This window comes from Ictalurus punctatus, chromosome 11 (assembly GCF_001660625.3).
Source record: "Ictalurus punctatus breed USDA103 chromosome 11, Coco_2.0, whole genome shotgun sequence".
Classification (NCBI taxonomy): domain Eukaryota; kingdom Metazoa; phylum Chordata; class Actinopteri; order Siluriformes; family Ictaluridae; genus Ictalurus; species Ictalurus punctatus.
The window spans coordinates 26,812,790-26,838,698 of record NC_030426.2 but is presented as its reverse complement, the minus strand read 5'-3'; the positions used below and the strand labels follow the sequence as shown (position 1 = coordinate 26,838,698).

Here is a 25,909-nt window from a genome sequence, read left to right as displayed (position 1 = left end):
TGTAATATTAAGGATTTGGTCTGTAATATTAATGGTGTGGTCTATAATATTAAAGGTGCCGTCTGTAACATTAATGGTGTGGTCTGTAATATTAAAGGTGCGGTCTGTAATATTAAAGGTACGGTCTGTAACATTAATGGTGTGGTCTGTAATATTAAAGGTGCGGTCTGTAATATTAAAGGTGCAGTCTGTAATATTAATGGTGTGGTCTGTAACATTAAAGGTGCGGACTATAATATTAAAGGTGCGGTCTGTAATGCTGTCGTGGTCTGACAGAGACGTTGATTGTAGCTGCTGTTGTGATTGTATCCTAAAACGGTTTATATCAATCAAATCACAAGAATCTTAGCTTTCCAAAGGTATATCGCATGAGTACCCACACACACACACACACACACACACACACGCACACACACACAGCAACCATTTGACGTCATTACCCAGAACGCACTGCGACGTAAAACAGCAATGGCGGCCTACGAGTGCAAGGATTTTTCTTTTCTTTTTTTTTAAACTGACATCTGTAGCGTTTTTGTATAGCGGATTTATATGGCGGATTTATATAGCGGATGTCAGCGGTAATCTAATAAGCCATACGAGTCTTCATACTCAGGGTTCCCTTTAACGCTTTAAATATTTTGACACGTCTCTAAATGGATGTCTTTATTATTCAGTCCAATATCCGGCTGTTAAATGAACTGTTCTCGTTCCCCATCAGTGGTCCCGCTGATCCCATAAACTGCTGGGAAATCTGCTGTAGGTGTGAAATTGATCCAGTAATAATCAAACTCATTTTCTCTGTGTGACCTCGACAGAAAAGGTGACTGAGATCAAGACCAACATCTTTGTCACCAGTTTCGGTCCCGTGTCTGATACTGAGATGGTAAGAAACGAATTCAAAAATAAATAAATAAAAGCCCTGAAACTCCCACTTTCCCATTAGCATACAGATAATGCTAATATCACTCATTTCCATATCCCATACTGCTTATCTGTGTCACCTCATCACTCCTCTTGAGATGAATTCTACTCAGCTACCGTATCTCGTTCCTTTTATCCCTCCGCAGGAGTACACCATTGATGTGTTTTTCCGCCAAAGCTGGAAGGATGAGCGCTTGCGCTTCAAAGGGCCCATGGGGATGCTGCCCCTGAACAACCTGCTGGCCAGCAACATCTGGACTCCTGACACCTTCTTCCTGAACGGCAAGAAATCCATCGCGCACAACATGACCACGCCGAACAAGCTGCTGAGGCTGCAGGATGACGGCACGCTGCTCTACACCATGAGGTGAGGGATTGTGGGATTAACACAGCAGTGAGTTTATTAAGAATCCACGCTGGAGCTTGTGAATCTGGGGACTTTTCACTTTTATTTCAGTCTCTGGATTTAAAAAAAAAAAAAAAAAACTCTCAGTATCACATGATGCATGAAATCTGGCTAGAGATCGATGCTAAGTGTAACAACTGGGGAAATGTAGGCTTTTCTTCACAATTTAGTGACAAATGTGAGGTAGATGTTGACCTTCCTGACAACTGGCTCTGAAACTAGAAACTAGCTAACGGTTAAAGGCTAGAAATCGATGCTAAGTGTAACAATAGTGAACATTTAATCTTTTCTTTACAATTTCGCAACAAATCTGAGGTAAATATTGACCTTCCTGAGCAATGAATCTGGGTTCTGCTATCATTCTATATTTACATTGTGCTTAAAAAAAGACTTAGTAGCTATGTTATAGCTAGCTGTGTTCATTAGATTAATTGTAATGGCTTAAGTTCAAAGGAAACTGTTGCTAGGCAACTAGCTCACATCTAAGGCGAGAGATCGACGCTACGTGTAACGACACCATAAATGTAGCCTTTATCAATATTTTTTGTTAGCAGTTTAGCAAGACGTCTGAGGTAAACATCGACCTTCTAGACCTTGCGTGTTTTCTGCTGTCGCTATGTTTTTACGCTGTTTAAAAAGAATTTTTAAAAAAAAAGACTTAATACCTATAGTCTAGCTAGCTTTGATTAGTAGCTGGTTTTGGTTCAGTGTCCGTATTTCTCAGTTGCCTAGCAACAGTTTCCCCATGACTCACGCCTCAAATCTGCCAAATACACCAGCTTAAAACCTGCTCAGAGAAAGCAGAGAGTCACCATTCAATGTAAATCACTGGTTTTTAGTTTTCATGGATCAAAAGCGCTCTTCCAGGGTTTTATAAGAGCTGAATAATTACGGGCCTTAAAGGGTTCTTTAAGGCTTTACTGGATAATTAAGGGGTCTTAGCTTCCAAATAAAAGGGTTCTACTGGGAAATGTTTCTGATCGAAAGTACTCTGTTGTGATGTTTCATAGAGGAGCTTTAAGGGTTCATCAAGAGGGACAACTAAAGAACCCTTATGGGTTCTAAATGTTCTAGGAGAGACGTTTTTATTCAGTACAGGATATGATATATGCGCACAGCTTTATTTACATAAACAGAGTGTATTTTTCATATTCATATTAGGGTCTAGACGCAATCGAACCTGAACGATCTTTAAAGTACCTTCAAGGTGACATTTAGAGTACGTTGGAGGAGGAGAGGCGTAGAACATACTGTCTGGGTTTTTTTTCCCCCCTTCTCTCTCAAACCAGCGGGCGTCTAAAACATATTTGAGTGCTTTAGAACAAACTGTATTTGAAACGCTTTTACTAGCTCTTATTTTATCTGCTGCCGTTGGTGGAACTAATGCAATGTACTACAATAATGATTACATTGTGGGAATGTAAGCTAACTGCGCAAACGTTAATGATGCATGTTATGTGTGTATGACAGAGGGAGTGGGGGGGGGGGGGGGGGGGGGGGGGGTAAAGCCTCAGGGGCACTAGTCAAAGCGCAAATGCTTCAAGCGCACCAGCCTCAAAAAGACTTCAGTATTTAACATACAGCTTACATCAGCTTACAGAAAAGACTACACACACACACACACACACACACACACACACACACACACACATACACACTGTTTTTATTGTTTGTCATGTTTTAGTATTTTATTATTATTATTTATGATGTACTTTTTAAGGCAGACAGCTTGATGTGAAAGAAATCTAAGAAAGGAAAGAAATAGAAAAGATAATGTAGGACAAACAAAAACAAAACAGAAAGGATAGGAAGAAGAAAGGAAAAGAAAGGAAAGAAAAAGGATAGGAATGAAATGAATGGAAGGAAAAGGAAGGGAAAGCAATAAACAGAACAGCAATAACTAGAAAGAAGACAGTAAAAAATTAAAGAAAGAAAGGAAGGAAGAAATGAAAAGGGAAAGGAAATAAGGAGGGAAGAAAGGAATGCGAAGGGGAAGTGGTAAGGGAATTCTAGGAAAAGGAATGAATACAAGGGAAGGAAAGAGGGCCTAAAGAAAGAAGGGAAGATAAAGAGGTGAAAAACACAAAGGAAGGGGAGAAAATACACAGAAAGCAATAGGCAGCAGAACAGGGAAGAAAGAAGAAAGGGAAAAGGAAAGGGAAGGAAGGAAAAGAAAAGGGGAAAGAATATGAAATAAGGAGGGAAGAAAGGAAAGCAACGGGAACGATGAAAGAGATTTAAAAGGAAATGAAAAGAAAGAGAAAAGCGAGCAGATAGGAAGGGAATGGGATGGAAGGAAAGGAAAGAAGGAAGAAATGAAATAAAGAAAGCACTGCGTGAATAAAGATAAGTGAATGAATGAAAGGTAAGGGAAAGAAGGAATGAAAGAATAAAGGAAGGAAAAGTAATGGAAGTAAATAACGAAGTAAATAAATAAAATTTACACACCCCCCCCCCCACACACACACACACTCACAACATTCACTTGGGTATTTGCTCCACTGTAGATTGCTTGCCTCAACACTATAGCCACTGGTCAGGAGAACCTCCTTACGCATATTATACAGATTATATTGAGTTGAGTGCAAAAGTAAGTTGATTTTTTTTTTTTTGGCTTTTTATTAAACAACAAAAAAATCCAACAGCAAATAACTTTTTTCATCCAACGTTCTACAGCATTATATGTAACTATAAACAAATAAAACTATAACATGTTCTTTAATAATCTCTACAGAGCGCTTATTTACAGAGCAGGTTCTCTACACAGCAGGTTCTCCACAGAGCGCTTATTTACAGAGCAGGTTCTCTACACAGCAGGTTCTCCACAGAGCGGTTATTTACAGAGCAGGTTCTCTACAGAGCGGTTATTTACAGAGCAGGTTCTCCACAGAGCGGTTATTTACAGAGCAGGTTCTCTACACAGCAGGTTCTCCACAGAGCGCTTATTTACAGAGCAGGTTCTCCACAGAGCGCTTATTTACAGAGCAGGTTCTCTACACAGCAGGTTCTCTACAGAGCGGTTATTTACAGAGCAGGTTCTCTACAGAGCGGTTATTTACAGAGCAGGTTCTCTACACAGCAGGTTCTCCACAGAGCGGTTATTTACAGAGCAGGTTCTCTACAGAGCAGTTATTTACAGAGCAGGTTCTCTACAGAGCGGTTATTTACAGAGCAGGTTCTCCACAGAGCGCTTATTTACAGAGCAGGTTCTCTACACAGCAGGTTCTCTACAGAGCGGTTATTTACAGAGCAGGTTCTCTACAGAGCGGTTATTTACAGAGCAGGTTCTCTACACAGCAGGTTCTCCACAGAGCGCTTATTTACAGAGCAGGTTCTCTACAGAGCGGTTATTTACAGAGCAGGTTCTCCACAGAGCGCTTATTTACAGAGCAGGTTCTCTACACAGCAGGTTCTCTACAGAGCGGTTATTTACAGAGCAGGTTCTCTACAGAGCGGTTATTTACAGAGCAGGTTCTCCACAGAGCGGTTATTTACAGAGCAGGTTCTCTACAGAGCGGTTATTTACAGAGCAGGTTCTCTACAGAGCAGTTATTTACAGAGCAGGTTCTCTACACAGCAGGTTCTCTACAGAGCGGTTATTTACAGAGCAGGTTCTCCACAGAGCGCTTATTTACAGAGCAGGTTCTCTACACAGCAGGTTCTCTACAGAGCAGTTATTTACAGAGCAGGTTCTCTACACAGCAGGTTCTCCACAGAGCGGTTATTTACAGAGCAGGTTCTCTACAGAGCGGTTATTTACAGAGCAGGTTCTCCACAGAGCGGTTATTTACAGAGCAGGTTCTCTACAGAGCGGTTATTTACAGAGCAGGTTCTCCACAGAGCGGTTATTTACAGAGCAGGTTCTCTACAGAGCGGTTATTTACAGAGCAGGTTCTCCACAGAGCGGTTATTTACAGAGCAGGTTCTCTACACAGCAGGTTCTCTACAGAGCGGTTATTTACAGAGCAGGTTCTCTACAGAGCGGTTATTTACAGAGCAGGTTCTCTACACAGCAGGTTCTCTACAGAGCGGTTATTTACAGAGCAGGTTCTCCACAGAGCGGTTATTTACAGAGCAGGTTCTCTACAGAGCAGTTATTTACAGAGCAGGTTCTCTACAGAGCAGTTATTTACAGAGCAGGTTCTCTACAGAGCGGTTATTTACAGAGCAGGTTCTCTACAGAGCGGTTATTTACAGAGCAGGTTCTCTACACAGCAGGTTCTCTACAGAGCGGTTATTTACAGAGCAGGTTCTCCACAGAGCGGTTATTTACAGAGCTTGTTCTCTACACAGCAGGTTCTCTACAGAGCGGTTATTTACAGAGCAGGTTCTCTACAGAGCGGTTATTTACAGAGCAGGTTCTCCACAGAGCGGTTATTTACAGAGCAGGTTCTCCACAGAGCGCTTATTTACAGAGCAGGTTCTCTACACAGCAGGTTCTCTACAGAGCGGTTATTTACAGAGCAGGTTCTCTACACAGCAGGTTCTCTACAGAGCGGTTATTTACAGAGCAGGTTCTCTACAGAGCGGTTATTTACAGAGCGGTTATTTACAGAGCAGGTTCTCTACAGAGCGGTTATTTACAGAGCAGGTTCTCTACAGAGCGGTTATTTACAGAGCAGGTTCTCTACAGAGCAGGTTCTCCACAGAGCGGTTATTTACAGAGCAGGTTCTCCACAGAGCGGTTATTTACAGAGCAGGTTCTCTACAGAGCGGTTATTTACAGAGCGGTTATTTACAGAGCAGGTTCTCTACACAGCAGGTTCTCTACAGAGCGGTTATTTACAGAGCAGGTTCTCCACAGAGCGGTTATTTACAGAGCAGGTTCTCCACAGAGCGGTTATTTACAGAGCAGGTTCTCTACACAGCAGGTTCTCTACAGCGTGGTTGTTTCTGGTTCACCTTTCTTTTGTTCATCTTCTAACCTGCTTTTTAAATCTAATAAAAGCTGTGGAGTGTTCCACTTTTAGACTGTGGGTGGTGGAACTGTGCTGGCCTTCTTTCCGTGCAGCTCCGAGACCAACCTCCAGTTTAAATCCTGAAAAAACCAAACCTTCTGAATAACGAGCCTTGTGAATAATACCCCTCCAGTAAAAAGGTGTGTAACCGTGTATTTACAGTGCAGTGCAGGGACAGTGCACTAACCCTAACCCTATTCGTCTGTCAAACATGTGCTTCAATAAAGATTATTTACTGCAGGGTTCCAGAACCATAATGGTGGATATGTTCATTTCTTTATTTCCACCTTTCCCTTTTCTTCTTTCTTCTTTATTCTCCTTTCCTCCCTTCCTTTATTCTCCATCCTTATTTTCTTCTTTTCTTCCTTTTTTTTGCTTTCACTGTTTCTTTTCCTTAAATATATATATATTCTCACACTCACACACACATTCATACACTTTAGACACGCCAATCAGCCTACCATGCATGTGTTTGGACTGGGGGAGGAAACCGGAGTACCCGGAGGAAACCCCCGCAGGAGAACATGCAAACTCCACACACACACACACACACACACACACACAGGGCTGCAGTAGGAATCAAACCCCCAAAACTGGAGGTGTGAGGCGAACGTGCTAGTCACTAACCCACTGTGCACCTGAGTGTGTAATTGTAATGCAGGATAAGATGTTTATTAAAATGCTGGCAAACCATCCAGTATGTGAGAGAGGGTCGAGCTAAAACAAACAAACAAACAGACAGGGGGACAGGTGATCAGGCCATACCAAAATCCAAAAACCAATATCACACACACACACACACACACACACACACACACACACACACACACACACACACACACACAAATTCAGATCAGGTAGGAACACACTGAGCAATACTTTGTTATACAGTGTTCAGAGTCCATGTGTGTGTGTGTGTGTGTGTGTGTGTGTGTGTGTGTGTGTGTGTGTGTGTGTGTGTGTGTGTGTGTGTGTGGCGAGTGAGCCCTGTATTTATAAATGTGTATAATTTAATACTCATTAATACGGTAAAGTTTTCTGTAAGGAGATGTTTATTTAACATTTATGGAAGGAGTCTCCAGTGTCAGAGCCTTGTAAAGCTGTGAGTTTAGGTTTTCCGACATCTTCAGGGCAGAGGAGTTTATGGGAAAGAAAGAAAGAAAGAAAGAAAGAAAGAAAGAAAGAAAGAAAGAAAGAAAGAAAGAGAGAGAGAAAAACACATTTTGAACAGGAACTTCAGGGTTGTTCCACTAAATTAATTGTAACTACAAACGGATAAAAAGTATGACATGATGTTATTTATTAATTATGTGGGGTTTTTTTTTTTTGCCAAATTGCTGTTGTGTAAGAGGAATAAAACACGTGAGGATGTGCTGTTAGAGGAAAATAATCACCTTCAGGATAGTAACAGTAATTCAGCTCCATCACACCACCATGTGGTTGATTATGTTCCTGCAACAGCACGTCCCCTATAGTGAGGCTTTTTACCAATGTTATTGTGTGCTCTTGATTCTGCTATTGCAATTGATTGATTGATTGATTGACTGATTTCGAATCCTCTTCACCGAGTGGATAATGCTGTTTGTTTATTTGTTTGTTTGTTACTTCATGTGTTGTTTGTTTTCCCACACTGTTCTGTTCAAGTGCAGGTTCATTTCAGAGGACTGCGCCGATCACACCTCATTACTCGCCTCTTTGTTTTGTCGGACATGTTTTTGCACTCAACACACACGCACACGCACGCAGTGCTCGATCACTCACTGTAACTATAACCCCATCATTTGTCCCACACACACACAGGGTAAACCCTCATGCTGCAAATTACACACTCGTGAGACAGAATTCCGCGAGTCCCACGTGAATAATTACCCCCTCTCTCAGGAGCGTCAGCGTGAGACACACTCCTGTCTCGTCTCACCATCTCGCCGCCCTCAGAACACACTCGCTCTTTAGAATAAATCTAACGCTCTCCATACAAACCCTCAACATTAACATATCGATATATATTCACTGTGTATTTACGATGTATAAGACACGTGACGCTCCAGAACGTTCAGTGTTGTGATCCAAGACTCACCAAGCTGTAGTGTTCATATAGTTGTATAAATAATTTAATCCATTATTTTCATTTAGTTTTAGGATTTTAGTGTCATTTTGACTTATTAACGCAGCGGAGCGTTACTTTACTGTCTCTGTCTTCTACTACCTTTAAACATTCAGTCCATATACATACGTATACTAAAAACAAAACAGAAAAACTACCAAACAAACAAACAAACAAGGACAGTTGGACAGACTTCTCTTTTTTATGGCATTCTGTAACGAACAAACAAACAAACAAGAATTTGATTTGGTTTCAGTGCGTTTTTCTCTTCTCTTGCAAAACTGGGAGAAATTCCTACTTTCTCTTTCTTTTCCTTTCTCTGGTGTTCCTCTCTGCAGGATTCGACAGTTAGCAGATGTTCATCAACACTTACCTCCTGTCTCTAAAGATTCAAATCTTCCCCAGTTTCAGATTTTCAGTTTTGCTGTTAGTTTCAAGCTCGAGGTGCGAATCAGAAAGATTAACCTGTAGTAGTATTTCCGCTTCTGGACACAAGATGGCGCTGCAGGACAGTTTATGATAGACTCCACCACGAGCAGTTCATTGTAAATGAAATATAAAACTCTTTTTGTGCTGTAGTAAGAATTTTTTTTGTTTGTTATTTAACTTGACATTTAAAAAAAAAAAAATGGAATAAAACAAGAACAGTTTGCGCTGTCGTTCTGTATAACAGCTGTATTTACCAGTAAATATACAAAAGACAACAGACTCAATGCTAACAAAACTGGTCCATTTAAAAAACATAAGCAATTTATATATATATATATATATATATATATATATATATATATATATATATATATATATATATATATATATATATATAGTTTTGTTAGCATTGAGTCTATTGTCTATATATATATATATATATATATATGTACTTCTTTATAGACAAACATGGAGCAATAAGAGTAAAACGCCTCCATTTCCAAGACCCTGCTTCATCAAAAGGGCAGGAGCCAATACTAACCAATAGAAATGCAAAAACTGGTCATGTGATCCACTGGCAGCTAATTTGAGTCTTCCTTGATCATTTAACCTTTAACCCTGACGTTCCAGTCACCTTTCATCAAAACAAAAATCGGATCCTTGTTTACTGGTGAGTCCAGAGGTATTTCACATGACTTTATATCAGAAATATATAAATGCGTGTCAAAAAATTATAAAAATGTTCAGGGTGCCCTGAGGCAAAAACGCACCATAATGACATCACACTATTCCTTGACAAATCTATTAGTTAGCTGTATGAGAATGACGTCTGTGAGAAACATCATTAAAATCAGCTGAATGTTTTTGCATTATGTTAGGATTATAATACATTATTCTATTCTGATCCATCTCCCTCTGTTCTACTGAACCTCAGAGAAGTATAAAGCAGAAGGAGCGCTGTGAGTGGACGATAGTGAGGACGAGGTGATGTTTAGTGATGAGGAAGGTGATGAGCAACCCTACATGGAAAAAGTGAGCGTGAGGATGAGGGTGAGGATGAACATGGAGGTACAGTGATGGTATCAAGTGTACATGGAGAAATGAGAGTGAGGATGAGGGTGAGGATGAATGTGATGATGGTGAGCATTAAGATGGAGGTATGGTGATGGTATCAAGTCTAAATGGAGAAATGAGAGTGAGAATGAGGATGATGATGAGGAGGAGGAGGAAAATAATGATGATGAAGATGAGGATTAGGATGATGATGAGGAGGAGGAGGAGGAAGATGATGTCATGATGATGATGAGAATAAGAGGAGGAAGATGATGATAATGATGATGAGGAGGAGGACGATGGTGATGATGAGGAGGAGGAGGAAGAGGAAGATGATGATGATGATGATGATGATGAGGAAGATGATGAGGATAATGAGGATATGGAGAACAAGGAAGGTGATGATGAGGAGGAGGAAGGTGATGATGATGGCGATGATGATGATGATGATGATGATGATGAGGACGAGGAACGGGATGATGATGATGAGGAGGAGGAGGAGGAGGAGGAGGAGGAAGGTGATGCTGATGATTATGAAGGTGATGGTGATGAGGATGAGGAAGGTGATGATGATGAGGAGGAAGATGATGATGATGAGGAGGAGGAAGGTGATGATGAAGAGGAGGAGGAGGAGGAAGATGATGATGATGATGAGGAGGAGGAGGAAGATGATGATGAGGAGGAGGAGGAAGATGATGATGAGGAGGAAGATGATGATGGTTAATAAGGAGGAGGAGGAAGATGATGATGATGATGAGGAGGAGGAAGATGATGATGATGATGAGGAGGAGGAGGAAGATGATGATGATGAGGAGGAGGAGGAAGATGATGATGATGAGGAGGAGGAAGATGATGATGAGGAGGAGGAAGATGATGATGATGATGAGGAGGAAGATGATGATGATGATGATGAGGAGGAAGATGATGATGAGGAGGAGGAAGATGATGATGGTTAATAAGGAGGAGGAGGAAGATGATGATGATGATGATGAGGAGGAGGAGGAAGGTGATGAAGGTGAATAAGGAGGAGGAGGAAGGTGATGGAGGTGAATAAGGAGGAGGAGGAAGATGATGATGAGGAGGAGGAAGGTGATGGAGGTGAATAAGGAGGAGGAGGAAGATGATGATGAGGAGGAGGAAGGTGATGAAGGTGAATAAGGAGGAGGAGGAGGAAGGTGATGGAGGTGAATAAGGAGGAGGAGGAGGAAGGTGATGGAGGTGAATAAGGAGGAGGAGGAAGATGATGATGAGGAGGAGGAGGAGGAAGGTGATGGAGGTGAATAAGGAGGAGGAGGAGGAAGGTGATGAAGGTGAATAAGGAGGAGGAGGAGGAAGGTGATGAAGGTGAATAAGGAGGAGGAGGAAGGTGATGGAGGTGAATAAGGAGGAGGAGGAAGATGATGATGAGGAGGAGGAAGGTGATGGAGGTGAATAAGGAGGAGGAGGAAGGTGATGAAGGTGAATAAGGAGGAGGAGGAAGGTGATGGAGGTGAATAAGGAGGAGGAGGAAGGTGATGGAGGTGAATAAGGAGGAGGAGGAGGAAGGTGATGAAGGTGAATAAGGAGGAGGAGGAGGAAGATGATGAGGAGGAGGAGGAAGGTGATGGAGGTGAATAAGGAGGAGGAGGAGGAAGGTGATAGAGGTGAATAAGGAGGAGGAGGAAGGTGATGAAGGTGAATAAGGAGGAGGAGGAGGAAGATGATGAGGAGGAGGAGGAAGGTGATGGAGGTGAATAAGGAGGAGGAGGAAGGTGATGGAGGTGAATAAGGAGGAGGAGGAAGGTGATGGAGGTGAATAAGGAGGAGGAGGAGGAAGGTGATAGAGGTGAATAAGGAGGAGGAGGAAGGTGATGAAGGTGATTAAGGAGGAGGAGGAGGAAGGTGATGAAGGTGAATAAGGAGGAGGAGGAAGGTGATGGAGGTGAATAAGGAGGAGGAGGAGGAAGGTGATGGAGGTGAATAAGGAGGAGGAGGAGGAAGGTGATGAAGGTGAATAAGGAGGAGGAGGAAGGTGATGAAGGTGAATAAGGAGGAGGAGGAGGAAGGTGATGAAGGTGAATAAGGAGGAGGAGGAAGGTGATGATGAGGAGGAGGAAGGTGATGAAGGTGAATAAGGAGGAGGAGGAGGAAGGTGATGGAGGTGAATAAGGAGGAGGAGGAAGGTGATGAAGGTGAATAAGGAGGAGGAGGAAGATGATGAGGAGGAGGAGGAAGGTGATGAAGGTGAATAAGGAGGAGGAGGAAGGTGATGAAGGTGAATAAGGAGGAGGAGGAGGAAGGTGATGGAGGTGAATAAGGAGGAGGAGGAAGGTGATGAAGGTGAATAAGGAGGAGGAGGAAGATGATGAGGAGGAGGAGGAAGGTGATGGAGGTGAATAAGGAGGAGGAGGAAGGTGATGGAGGTGAATAAGGAGGAGGAGGAAGGTGATGGAGGTGAATAAGGAGGAGGAGGAGGAAGGTGATGAAGGTGAATAAGGAGGAGGAGGAAGGTGATGAAGGTGAATAAGGAGGAGGAGGAGGAAGATGATGATGAGGAGGAGGAAGGTGATGGAGGTGAATAAGGAGGAGGAGGAGGAAGGTGATGGAGGTGAATAAGGAGGAGGAGGAGGAAGATGAGGAGGAGGAGGAGGAAGGTGATGGAGGTGAATAAGGAGGAGGAGGAGGAAGGTGATGGAGGTGAATAAGGAGGAGGAGGAGGAAGATGATGATGAGGAGGAGGAAGGTGATGGAGGTGAATAAGGAGGTAGAGTGGCAGTTATGATATCTGTTATAGTGAATAATGCTCCGGCGGCTGAATGTTTCATGTGAAAGTGTGATAGAGATGGAGGCTGAGCGATAGGACAAAAATATCATATTGTGACACTGGTATTAAATTGTGATATTTAAATCTTTTTTTTTGTTGCGATACACAATAGTTATCATGACAGACATGTTTGGAAACCAACTACCAGCAATACTTAAATAAATAAATAAACGAAAACTACGAAATACTTTTACAATATATCTGCAGGTCTATAACAATAAATAACTCTGAACTGAGAAAGATTTTAACAAATGAATGATAATAATCTACATCAATGTATTTTTAAATTACTTTTTTAAAAGGTTCAGGAAAAAATCAAATCAAATCAGCTGCTTCTAGTCCGAGTCTCAGAAGAGTGCTCTGTGACATCATTTATGCAGACATCAGACACATGAGACATCCAAATATGTACAAATCAGTGCAATTAAATGACCTTATAGGTATTGACTGATTAATTGAATAATTCATTTAATAATTAATTTTGCTGTATTTTAAACATTTTTGTCTCCAAATGGATAAAATACAGAAGCAGTCTCGGTGCTTCACATGTACAGCTGCGAATCTGGACACAATTAATTACAGTCTTCGATTAAATCCGACCTCGAATCAGACTCCACTTTTTTTTTTAATGAAATTCTTCTCATTTTTTTTTTTAAAGAATTTTGGGACTGCTGTTATGATCTCAGAGACAAAACATTCAGAAAAATCTGCTGTTCGTTTTCTAACCAAAATAATAACTTTCTTTTAATTGGCATAAAACAAGGAGACAGATGAAATTCATTTGCACTCAGGATAAAAACTTGTTTTGTTGGAAAAGGAAGTGAAAATGTTGTGGATTTTTTTTTTTTGCATGTAATTTTAAAACAGACCTCTAGGTGGCACTCTGGCTCCATAACTAATAATATTACTGCTGCAGTTTCAAACAAATAAAAATAAACGACACACCAGATATAATAGACAAAACGTGTGTGTGTGTGTGTATATGTGTGTGTGTACGTGTGTGTGTGTGTGTGTATATGTGTGTGAGGTTTATCAGTCAGTGATGTGGAAGGCTCCCAGAGCTTGGTGGCGCCATCGTTCCATTATAACTAAACACATAAATAAATAAATTTAAATATTGGACACATGCACGCAAAGCTAAGTGCTTATGCAATGAACATTTAGATCCACAGACAATGCTTTCTAAAAATGACATCACCATCATCATCATCCTCATCACCATACATGTACTACATATACAATGGCACATTGTGGTTGTCATGGTATCTTTATGGTACTTGTGTTATAGTGACACATTATTTGTGAATGAGTCGGCTCTTTAAATGATTCGGCTTTTGAACGATTTGATTCTTTAAGCAAGCAGGCTCTGAAGGAGTCGGCTCTTGAACCTAACGAATCTTTGAATGAGTCGGCTCTTTGCGTGATTTAGCTCTTTGAACCAGGCGGTGTTTTGAACAATTTGGCTCTTTGAGCCAGATATCTTTTTGAACAAGTTGGCTCTTCTAATGATTCAGCTCTTTGAACCATTTGGCACTTTAAACGATTCAGCTTTTTGAACGTTTCGGCTCTGTTTCAACAAGCTGGTTTGTAGAATTGTAGAAGTCTGATTTTAATGATTCTTTTTTTAAAACAATTCAGCATTCTGAATGATTCAGCTCTACGGACAAGTCTGTTTTTCAAGCCTTGGTGTTATAGTTGACAGTTTGCTCTCTTTTGGTCTTCGCATCAATAATATCTCACATTCTGCCTCCTTCCATCTTCGCAATATTGCTAGACTCTGCCCTTCTCTCTCATATCACAGCACTCAAAGTACTCATTCATGCTCTGGTAGCATCCCGTATAAACTTCTCCATTGGCTCTGCAAGAACTATTCCTCACACAAAGTCCACTGACCTTATCACACCCTCCCTTATTCAGCTCCATGGATTCCTGTTCAACAAGCAGCTCATTATAAAATTCTGCTGCTCACGTTCAAAGTCATTCATGATCTAGCTCCCTCCTACCTCTCAGATCTTCATCCTTATACCCGCGCCCGTTCTCTACGATTCTCCTCAGCTTCTCTACTCACTGTTCCAGCTTTTAAACTCAGCACTATCGGTGCCAGAACTTTCAGTTGCTCTGGACCCAAGTTCTGGAACTCACCCCCACTGCATAGTGTCAGTTGGACTCTATTTCCCACTTCAAATCCCAGATTAAAACACATCTGTTCAGATGAGCTTATTCATTATAATCAACTCCTCTATATTATTGCTTCATCTATTTTTATTTTGTGTATCTATTTTAACTATGCTGTTCTTATTGTATGTTAACTCTCTGGAAGGTGTCCTTGAGTGTCATGAAAGGTGCCAACAAATAAAATGTATTATTATTATTATTATTATTATTATTATTATTATTATATTAATTCGGCTCTTTGAACAAATCAGTTCTTTGAACGAGTCTGTTTTTCAAATGATTCAGCTTATTGAATGATTCGACTCTTTGAACAAGTCAGCTCTTTGAATGAGTCTTTTTTATTAAACGATTCACCTTTTTAAATGATTCTGCTTTTTAAACGATTCAGTTTTTAAATGATTCGACTTTTTAAATGATTCAGCTTTTTAAATGATTCAGCTTTTTAAACAATTCAGCTTTTTGAACGATTCAACTCTTTGTACAAGTCAACTCTTTGACTGAGTCTGTTTTTTAAATGATTCGGCTTTTTAAATGATTCGGCTTTTTAAATGATTCAGCTTTTTAAACAATTCAGCGTTTTGAACGATTCGACTCTTTGAACAAGTCAGTTCTTCAAACGAGTCTAACTTTTGAACAATTCGGCTCTTGGAACAGTTTGGCTCTTTAAACAAGCTGTTTGAACAATTGAGCTTCTTGAACGAGTCGGCTCTCTGAATGACTCTACTCTTTTTAATCAAAATGCTTCCATGGGAACCTCTTTTCAGCATCTGAGCTGTTCGTTAGCGTGAACGGTGAGGCGTGTGTTTGACTCTCAGCTGAGGCTGTGTGACAGGAGGCGATCAGTTATGAGGATAAATGAATCTTCGTAATGAATCATAGACACAGAAGGCACAACAGGGGATGCTTATTGTATTTCTCCCTGAATAATTGCAGTGTCTCACTGATTAACGACTATTTAAACATTTCAATAGAATTTACATCATGCAATATTCTTTCATTAGAAGGTATAATAAGATTTCATGAAACAATATCAGCGATAGACAAAAACAGAACAATCACTGGTTCTAATATCGCAAACTTGTTTAGAAACCAAACGGCAGTAAGCAGTTTGTTAATTGAATGAGTTGAGTCTTGTTGGTGACTCACTCAGGTTTTTTCAACCTTTCCTTCGTGCCAAATAACATCAAAGTGCAAAGTGTTTGAGCAGAGAAGAAAGCCGTAAACTTTTCCAGCATTGGCGCTCAGTGGAGCTCTGAGAATTCAACATGGCTGACGTTATGAGTGCAGAATCAATGCTGAATCAAGTTCTGGGATTTGACTCCATGCTTCAGGCATTGATCGCAATTCTGTCGATTTTCTTTCCAGACTGACGATATCAGCGGAGTGTCCGATGCAGCTGGAGGATTTCCCCATGGACGCTCACGCCTGTCCTCTCAAATTCGGGAGCTGTAAGTGATTACTCTTCTCGTTCCTTTCTCGGGTTTATATTTCGACGGAAAGAAAAGCACAAAACAAAAGTATTGACGTCGATGTGGTTCGATTTGGTTCAATTTCATGCAAATGAGGTATGAACACTAACTCCGCCCTTAATCCTAACGTTAACCCCTCTCCTAACCCAAGACACACACAGAAAGGGTTCTAAGAGGAAAGAGAAAGAGGCGATGTGTGTACAGGTAGAAGGGTAGAGAGACTTGACTCATGGAGAGCATTGAAGAGAAGTTCTGGACTCTGATTGGTCAGAAGGCGTGGATTCGTTTTCTAGTACAGCAGGTCTGACAGTCGCGCAGGTTCGTATCCATGCGCTCGTTCTGATACGTTACCGTTTCCGTAGTAACAGATCGTTCACAGGGACGCGTACAGCGGTGAAGTTTTTTAACGTGACGAGACGTTTATTTTACGGAAGCGTCAGCACTTCGTAACAGTCAGTAGCTTAAGGATCCGATCTCGCTGTTATGAGGCAGGAACCCACCGCTAGAACCCTAACGCGTGCAGAGTGTGGACTTGATCCTTCAGTGAGAACCGTCTCATCTTCTCACACTGCCACACGGTCAGGAGCTGGCTTAAGATTATCACCTGCTGGCTGTACAGAGTGGGTCACTTCAGGACTGGATTAGACTAGACAAACACACACACACACACACACACACACACACACACACACACACACACACACTCAGATTGTCCAGGGTTAGAAGTTTGTGTAATAACTTGGCCAGCTCGAGAATGCTGTATGGAATAGTTACATAATGCTGTCAGATCGCTCGTTATTACTCGAGGGAAAACTGGAATTTGGCCAAAAGTGCTGTAAATAATTACACAAAGTCTGCTGGAGAAACCTAGAACTTTTTGTTTTGTTAAACTCTCTCTCTTTCACTCTCTCTCTCTCTCTCTCTCTCTCTTTCACTCTCTCTCTCTCTCTTTCACTCTCTCTCTCTCTCTCTCTCTCTCTCTCTCTCTCTCTCTCTCTCTCTCTCTCTCTTTCACTCTCTCTCTCTCTCTCTCTCTCTCTCTCTCTCTCTCTCTCTCTCTCTCTCTCTTTCACTCTCTCTCTCTCTCTCTCTTTCTCTCTCTCTCTCTCTCTCTCTCTCTTTCACTCTCTCTCTCTCTCTTTCACTCTCTCTCTCTCTCTCTCTCGCTTTCACTCTCTCTTTCACTCTCTCTCTCTCTCTCTCTCTTTCACTCTCTCTCTCTCTCTTTCACTCTCTCTCTCTCTCTCTCTCTCGCTTTCACTCTCTCTTTCACTCTCTCTCTCTCTCTCTCTCTTTCACTCTCTCTCTCTCTCTTTCACTCTCTCTCTCTCTCTCTCTCTCTCTCTCTCTCTCTTTCACTCTCTCTCTCTCTCTCTCTCTTTCACTCTCTCTCTCTCTCTTTCACTCTCTCTCTCTCTCTCTCTCTCTCTCTCTCTCTCTTTCACTCTCTCTCTCTCTCTCTCTCTCTCTTTCACTCTCTCTCTCTCTCTTTCACTCTCTCTCTCTCTCTCTCGCTTTCACTCTCTCTCTCTCTCTCTCTTTCACTCTCTCTCTCTCTCTCGCTTTCACTCTCTCTCTCTCTCTCTCTCTTTCACTCTCTCTCTCTCGCTTTCACTCTCTCTCTCTCTCTCTCTCTCTCTCTCTCTCTCTCTCTCTCTCTTTCACTCTCTCTCTCTCTCTTTCACTCTCTCTCTCTCTCTCTCTCTTTCACTCTCTCTCTCTCTCTCTCTTTCACTCTCTCTCTCTCTCTCTCTCTCTCTCTCTCTCTTTCACTCTCTCTCTCTCTCTTTCACTCTCTCTCTCTCTTTCACTCTCTCTCTCTCTCTCTCTCTCTCTCTTTCACTCTCTCTCTCAGTCTCTCTCTCGCTTTCTCTCTCTCTCTCTCCTTTACTCTCTCACTCTCTCTCTTTCACACACTCTATTTCTCTCTTTCTTTTTCACTCTCTCCCTCTCTCTTTCATGCTCTCTCTTTTACTCTCTCATTCTCCCTTTCACACACTCTATTTCTCTCTCTCTCTCTCTTTCATCCTCTCTTTTACTCTTTCACTCTCTCTCTTTCTCTCTCTCTCCTTCACTTGCTCTCTGTTTTACTCTTTCACTCTCTCTCTTTCTCTCTCTCTAGAGTCCTACTGGATCTAGAACAATTTCTTAATGTAGGTTATTTTTCATTATTAAATAAATACAATAAAATTAATTCATGTATTTAATAATCATAAAACTACCAAATTAAAAAAAAAATAATTTAATTAAAATGAATTACATTTAATTATATTTGTTCTTTTTTCTGCGTCTATGCAAATCAGAAGTGGGCGTGTCTTGAAACAGTTGTGCGATCGTGTGCATACAAGGCAGAAGTGGGTGTGGCTTAAGTTAACTTAGCAATTATGTGTATACAAATTAGAAGTGGGCATGGCTTAAATTGGTATTGCAATTATATGTATACATATCAGAAGTGGGTGTGGCTTAAATCGGTTTTTATAAAGATGTGTGAACAAATTAGAAGTGGGCGTGGCTTAAACCAGAAATGAAGTTGCAGAAACTACCAGGTGAAAGGAGTTTAGTTTCGATGTCATGAAGCTAATGTGTGCACAAGCTGTTTTTGTTTTTTTAATCTCAACCATGTTAGAGATTTAGAACCGTACGTCTGATCCGACTCGCCGAGGTCGTGGATGTTTTAAATTTAGTCTCGCCTGTCTAGCGATGGGAAAGTTTTGGACGCACTCGTAAGTTTCCTAAAACTCCGTTATGAGATGCAGATGACGGCGGACGTGTCTCATTAGAGATTTAACATTTTAATCAGTCAACAAATGTGTTTCCTCAAAGCATGGCGTCCTCTTGTATAATGGCTTATATGAAAGCTTGTGTTCAGACGACTGATCTGACAGTCCTCTCCACCAAAAGATTCCGGCACAACAATAATGTAGCTTTTGTCCTCATGATGCCAATGAACGTTTTGTAAAATGAGATTTTCCGTCTTTACATGGGAAGAACACATGACTCGTCGTTCGTTCCTGATTCAGCTGTATCTTTCTCTTTTCCGCTAGAGAGCACAGTAACAAATCTAAATGCTGAACTGTCCATGTCTCCATCACTCCATGAACTGTACACGGATACTCAAATATAACTTGAAATTTTCAACCAGATTTTCTTAAAAATTAAAAACCCAACAAATCAGGCACAGACACTGGGACTCGTGTATACGTACGCTCCACATATACGGATATAAAAACCTGGAACTGTTTACGTGATATTTATGGAAGGAGTCTCCAGTGTCAGCGCTTTGTAACAGAGCTGTAAGTTTCCTGACACGGCTTGCGGATAAAAGTATGATGTGATGTTGCTTTTTAACCCTTTCACTGGCATTCCGTTCCGCCGGCAGAATGGAAATCGACTTATGGGAGATTTTCAATCAGTATAAACTAGAGCTGCACCGATGCACCGTTATACGATATATAACATCAACCTTTTTATATATTAACATTAACTGGATATGAAATATACTACTCTACAAATATATTTTTCTGTGCAATATATACTTTTTTGATACCAGTTATCGTCCGATAAAGGCAAATTTTCACGCTAGCGGCCGTCAGCCGCCAACATCTAATGATCAGGGCCGATTATATCCTGTCAATCAAAAGAGGGCGGGGAAACACACCGATATCGTGCTGTGTGTAAAGACGATGTCTCTGGTGTGGAACGACGACTAAACTGCAGTGTGTGATCTCTGTAATCTCTGCACTGATAATATTTTACACCGGACGCTGCAGCAGTGAAGCGGGAGTTTCAGCGTCGAGTCGAATTTTTTTTTTGCCGAGCTGCTCACGCTGAATTAAAGGGCCGGTACACTGTTGAAAGATTTAAATGAAGACGAGTTGACAAAAAAGTAGAATATATTACACAAAAATATATATATTTGTAGAGTCGTATATTTCATATCCAGTGAATGTTAATATATAAAAAGTGTATATTATATATGACCAGTTTGATGTCAGTGGTGAAGTAGAAATGCTTGTGTGTGTGTGGAGAGTGAATGTGAGACTAACAGGAGGTTTTATTACAATTCAGTCAATGTTAATATGAATGAATAGCATCCAATAAGTTAATAATCGTACTTTAATCTTCAGAATCGAGTTCGTGTGTTAACGTTAATTAGAGTCATGTGTTTTGTGTTTATGAGACCAGTTACTGTCAAACATCTTGCTGAAATGGAGAGAATAACGTTTTTATTTGCATTTCCTTCAGAATTGTGGAATGAATTATTATTCATTTAGAAGAAGGCATAAAAGGCAGAACTATCGGTATCGGTATCGGTATCGGCCGATATCACTCTGAATAAGCGGTTATCGGTATCGGCTGAGAAATTTAGTGTCGGTGCATCTCTAGTATAAACAAATTCATTATTTTATCGCCACAAGTCTGTTCTAAAATGAATAGTGATGCGCCCAAAATAAAACATTTCCGCCGAAAACGAAATCGAAATTTCTGGATAGACTTGCCTGAAAACCGAAACCGAAAATTACATCCAAAAGAACAAAAGAAAAAAAAATATTTTAAAATAACCAACTTTTAGTGTAATTAAAAAGCATTATATATATATATATATATATATATATATATATATATATATATATATATATATATATATATATATATATAATGCTTTTTAATAGTTTTCATGTGTTTGAACGAATATTGAGTTCTAGGCAATGAAATGAACAGCGCTCTTATTAAAAGTCAAAAATAACTGACAAAATAACAATAAAACAATTCAACTATCTAAATTTATTTGCCTTTTCAAATACTGTATGGACAGATGGTGTGTGCGTGCTCTGTTGGGTTTCTGTGTGTAGAGTATCATGACTCTGTGTTTCGCTGCGTATGAGCAGGGTGATGGGAAACGGGAGGGAGGGAGCCCCCTGCTGGGCAAACAGTTCACACTTCTCCACAATACCACACAACTAAAGCTTTCTTTTGTAGTAAAACACAACAAAACAACAAAATTATAACATTTAAACCTAGTAGGCTAAAAAAAAGAAAAAAAAAGAAAAAAAATGCTTATGAAAAACTGCAAATTCTTAAAACCCTTCATGAGCCATTATCTGCTGAATGTTTAATTCAACTTATTTGTGATGTCACAAACCTGTGAACATGTATGCTGAACACGGGCACGCCCACAACAACAAGAGTTCTGTGTCGTTGAATCTAACACGATGTTCTGCTGTGCATGTAGTGCACTAGGTAGGCTCCATCAGAGGTGAGTATGAATTTGGAATTACTGTTTGACCAATCAGTGATCTGCACCATGTATCGCTCCACCCACACATCCCTATTTGGATCTCTTGGGCAGTCTTCAGTCCGTCGTTATGCCTAACATGTACATTAACCCAACCCCCCCCCCCGAACGTTGACATATATTTCAGAGAAGAACTCCTGAAGAACGTTTCATCTAACAATGGCAGTAATTACAGTGCTGTCCGTCAGATGACGGAGCTGCCGCTGTAAACGCAACGAAAAGGCGCAGGACCTTTTCATTCTCGGACGTGTTTTATTTCCCGCAGAACGCTGGTTACTCATTTTCCTGCCTGGACTTTGTCAAAAACTCTGCGCTAAAAGCTCTTTTCGAATGTGTTCATGCCTTTCCTCATCTCTCTCGTCTCGTCTCCATCTGTGTCTCCCGCTGTGGCGTTCCTCCGACCGCCAGCAGTCAAGAGCGTCCCAGTTGGTGGGGTTGAAATACTTTGTTCCTCTTTTTTTTCTTCTTTTCTTTATTTTTTACTTCCAGACTCTCCTCATCACTCAGCCTGCTCTCTCTGCGTTGTTTTGTTCGAAGGCGGTTATGACAGATGGCTTAATAACGTAGCACGAGGCACACTGTCCGCAAAATAACCGCTCTCTTCTTCGCAGATAAAAGTCCCTGTCCTTGATACGGAGAACCATTACGCCTTGTCTTGTCTCGTCTTTTTTTGTACCGCATCTTCATTGTACTCCAACACAAGGACCATTGTCACGACAGCGACGAACCATCTGCTTGTCCAGTTGCATGAGATTTGGCCGTCACATGTTCAGGCTCTTAGTCATTGTTTGGAACGAGGCGCGGGCTCGGGCGGAGGGTTTCTGAGTGCTGCATTGAGAAAACTTTGCTGATTATATACACTTATGAAAGTACTTACACACTCTGAAGTACTCGAGTCGGTACCCAGGATCCATTCTGGGCCAGTCTTGTTGTTTTATATTTATATATATATATGGTGTACATACAGCAGTGTATACAGTACTGCCGTCTCCTCCGTTGCTCCTTTCTTTTATTAGACCACATTGGGAAGTGATCTGGCATGCATAGGCCACGTGACATTCATGTAAATGACAATGCATTAAAATGCATCCACAATAACTTCAAAACCCCGCCTAGTCACCCGGGTTGCCAGGTCTGCGGTTTTCACACGGAATTGCGCTGGGTGCTTTTGAAGCGAACAGCCGTGCTGGTGTGTCTGAAGCTGGTGTGTCTGAAGCTGGTGTGTCTGAGAGTGTGAATACTCCCTGAGTATGAATCCTCTGTACTGTCTACCATCTGTGGGCTATAGCTGGTGTGCTGTTATGCCAAGTGGAATGTAGAAAGGGGCGGGGTTTAAAATCTACTCGTAAAACTCATTTTCATTAGTCAGATATGTGAGATAGAAATGTGTAGGAACGATGAAGTGCAAGAGTACGCAGAGTCAGTGGTAATTATTTCATAATAATAATAATAATAATAATAATAATAATAATAATTGCTTAAAACTTCAGTGGTGGAGACAGTGTGGGAGTCACAGTGAGCTGGAGTCAGACTTAGAGTCAGTTTCTTTCTTTCTTTATCTCTCCCTTTCATTCTTTTTTCTTCCACATGCTTTATTGTGTATTTGTATGTTAGTTTCTCTCTGTCTCTCTCTCTCTCTCACTCTCTCTCTCTCTCTCCCTTTCATTCTTTTTTCTTCCACATGCTTTATTGTGTATTTGTATGTTAGTTTCTCTCCCTCTCTCTCTCTCTCTCCCTCTCTCTCTCTCTCTCTCTCTCTCTCTCTCTCTCTCTCTCTCCCTTTCATTCTTTTTTCTTCCACATGCTTTATTGTGTATTTGTATGTTAGTTTCTCTCTGTCTCTCTCTCTCTCTCTCTCTCTCTCTCTCTCTCTCTCTCTCTCTCTCCCTTTCATTCTTTTTTCTTCCACATGCTTTATTGTGTATTTGTATGTTAGTTTCTCTCTGTCTCTCTCTCTCTCTCTCTCTCTCTCTCTCTCTCTCTCTCCCTTTCATTCTTTTCTCTTCCACGTGCTTTATTTGCGTATTTGTTTGTTTGTTCATCTGTTCGTCAGTTTTGTTTCTTTGTTTCTTTCTTTCTATTACTCCATTAATCATAATCAATAATCACGATGTTAATATTTGAGGAAAATAATGTCACTCTTCGACACGCAGCAGCGCTTCCTAATGCCTAAAGAAAAGAAAAGAAAAGAAAAGAAAAGAAAAGAAAAGAAAAGGCTATTTTATGTGCAACACAATCCTGTTGTTTTTTTCTTTTTTTTCGAACTTGCCCGAATAATTGTTATAAAATAATAATCCTGCTAATATTGTGTTAAAAATCACCATCATAATTATCATCCTGTCATTTCAAATCGCTTCAGTTCTCCTGTCTTCCAGAGTTCTAGATCCACATGGTGACGGGGAGCAAAACAAAATCTGACATCTATGGATTTGATCATTTCCATGTGCTAAATTATACACAGAAACTCCCCTATTTTACACGATTTTATGGCATAATGAAACGTTTTTATTTATTTATTTATTTATTTAACAGTCCAGATCCATTTTCTGGCTCCTGCACTACCTCGTCTTACCTCATAAGACAACCTTCACATCTTTGTGTTACTCGTCTGCGCTCTCCTCCAGATAAACAGTTATCGCACCGGTCGCAGACGCTCCTTTAACACAGCCGTGGCTGTTTGTTTTAACAGAGGACGAGGACGAAGGTTCCGATTATCTAAAGAACATCTCTAACATTCGTCTCGTCCAGAGAACCCTTATCGTCCCACTGTCGCAGAGAATCCACCAATCATTCGGACACCTCTTACACACACTACGCTCAGATAAACGAGAACTGATCTGAGATATGCTGTGAGATATATTATTAGCGATCATCAGCAAGGCCGCTTCCGTACTCGTAATCAGCTTTCACACAGACCGGAACGTTCTTGTCAAAATGGCGTCCTTTAAGCGGCACTCCGTTATAGTGCCTGCACGACTTTCCGTGAAGATTTTCGTCCAACAACGAAAGAGAATGATCGTTTAAGAATGACGAAGATACAAGTGAATATTTTAAAAGTGAATTAAAGGATTATTTTTGGAACCCCCTGCAGAGATATGCTGTCTTGGATGGTTGGAAATATGAAGCAGCGGCTCTATAAATAAATCAGAAATGCGTGCGAACCACCGTTAACTTATTTCCCTTGCAAAGACTGAGGAAAGGAAGAAAAATGAGTCTCTCTTTGGGATAGCTTCAAGGCTTTTGTGCAATTTTTTGAGATGTAGTGGGATGGGGTTCTTGACTAAACCTGGCAACCATGCCCTGCATTAAAGAAACAAATTTCCCGGACCCGATACCTAGTCTGAATGGTTATTCTTAGCTTTCTTATCTCCTGATAAGAAATTATTCCATGTAGAACGCTTTTAGGAGGCTAAGAACCAATAAAGAACCCTTGTACCAAGTACCAAGAGTTAAAAAAAAAGGGTTCTAGATATCAGGAAGTAAAATACTGAGCAATAATTTGGAGTTTGTACCGGCCACACACTGACCCAGTTAATACACACACTTTTAGGAACGAGGGTTCTTCAAGGGTTCTTTAAGGGTTTACTGGATAATTAAGGGTTCTTAGCGTCCAACAAAGCATTCTAAATTCTACATTTTCTGACAAGGAAACACTTTGTTTTAGGGACCTACATAGAACCTTTAAGGGATCCCTTAATGAGGAAAATGCAAGAAGCTCTACACCAGAGTTTCCCTATAGGAAATGGTTCCAAGTAGAACCCTTTTAGGAGGCCAAGAACCCTTAATTACCTATAAATCCATTAAAGAACCCATTTTTACAAGTTCTGACAGGTTCTAGGTATTAAGAACAAAACAATGTGCAATAATTTGGTATTTATATTACAGTAGGGTTCTTGTTAGCTTTCAAAAAAAAAAAAAAAGGTTCTACCAGGAACACTTTGTTATAAGGACCAATATAGAACCTTTAAGGGTTTCCTTAATGGGGAATAAACAAGGAGCTCTACAACAGAGTTTACACACACACACACACACACACACACACACACTGGGTCTCTGTGGGTTCTTTAAGGAGTCACAGGATAATTAAGGGCTATTAACTTCCAAAAAGGGATCTACTTGGTTCTACTTTCATTGCAGAGAGTACAACACTCTTAAAAATTCTTCATTTGTCCCTTTAGGAGGAACCCTTAAAGGTTCTCTGAGGAATTCTACACCAGAGTGTTTTCCTTATCAGACACTGGTCGGAGTAGAACCCGTTTAGTAAGCTGAGAACCCATAATTACCCATCAAACCGT

General features: G+C 40.8%; 1 protein-coding gene across 1 annotated transcript in view; it reads left to right on the top strand.

Annotated features, from left to right (window-relative positions):
• Window positions 1-25,909, top strand: part of gabra5 (gamma-aminobutyric acid type A receptor subunit alpha5) — a 53,212-nt gene that overhangs the window by 5,092 nt on the left and 22,211 nt on the right. The window contains exons 4-6 of the mRNA XM_017479140.3: window positions 816-883; window positions 1,068-1,288; window positions 16,215-16,297. Coding sequence (XP_017334629.1) covers window positions 816-883; window positions 1,068-1,288; window positions 16,215-16,297 — 372 coding nt within the window. The remainder of the gene's footprint in view (window positions 1-815; window positions 884-1,067; window positions 1,289-16,214; window positions 16,298-25,909) is intronic.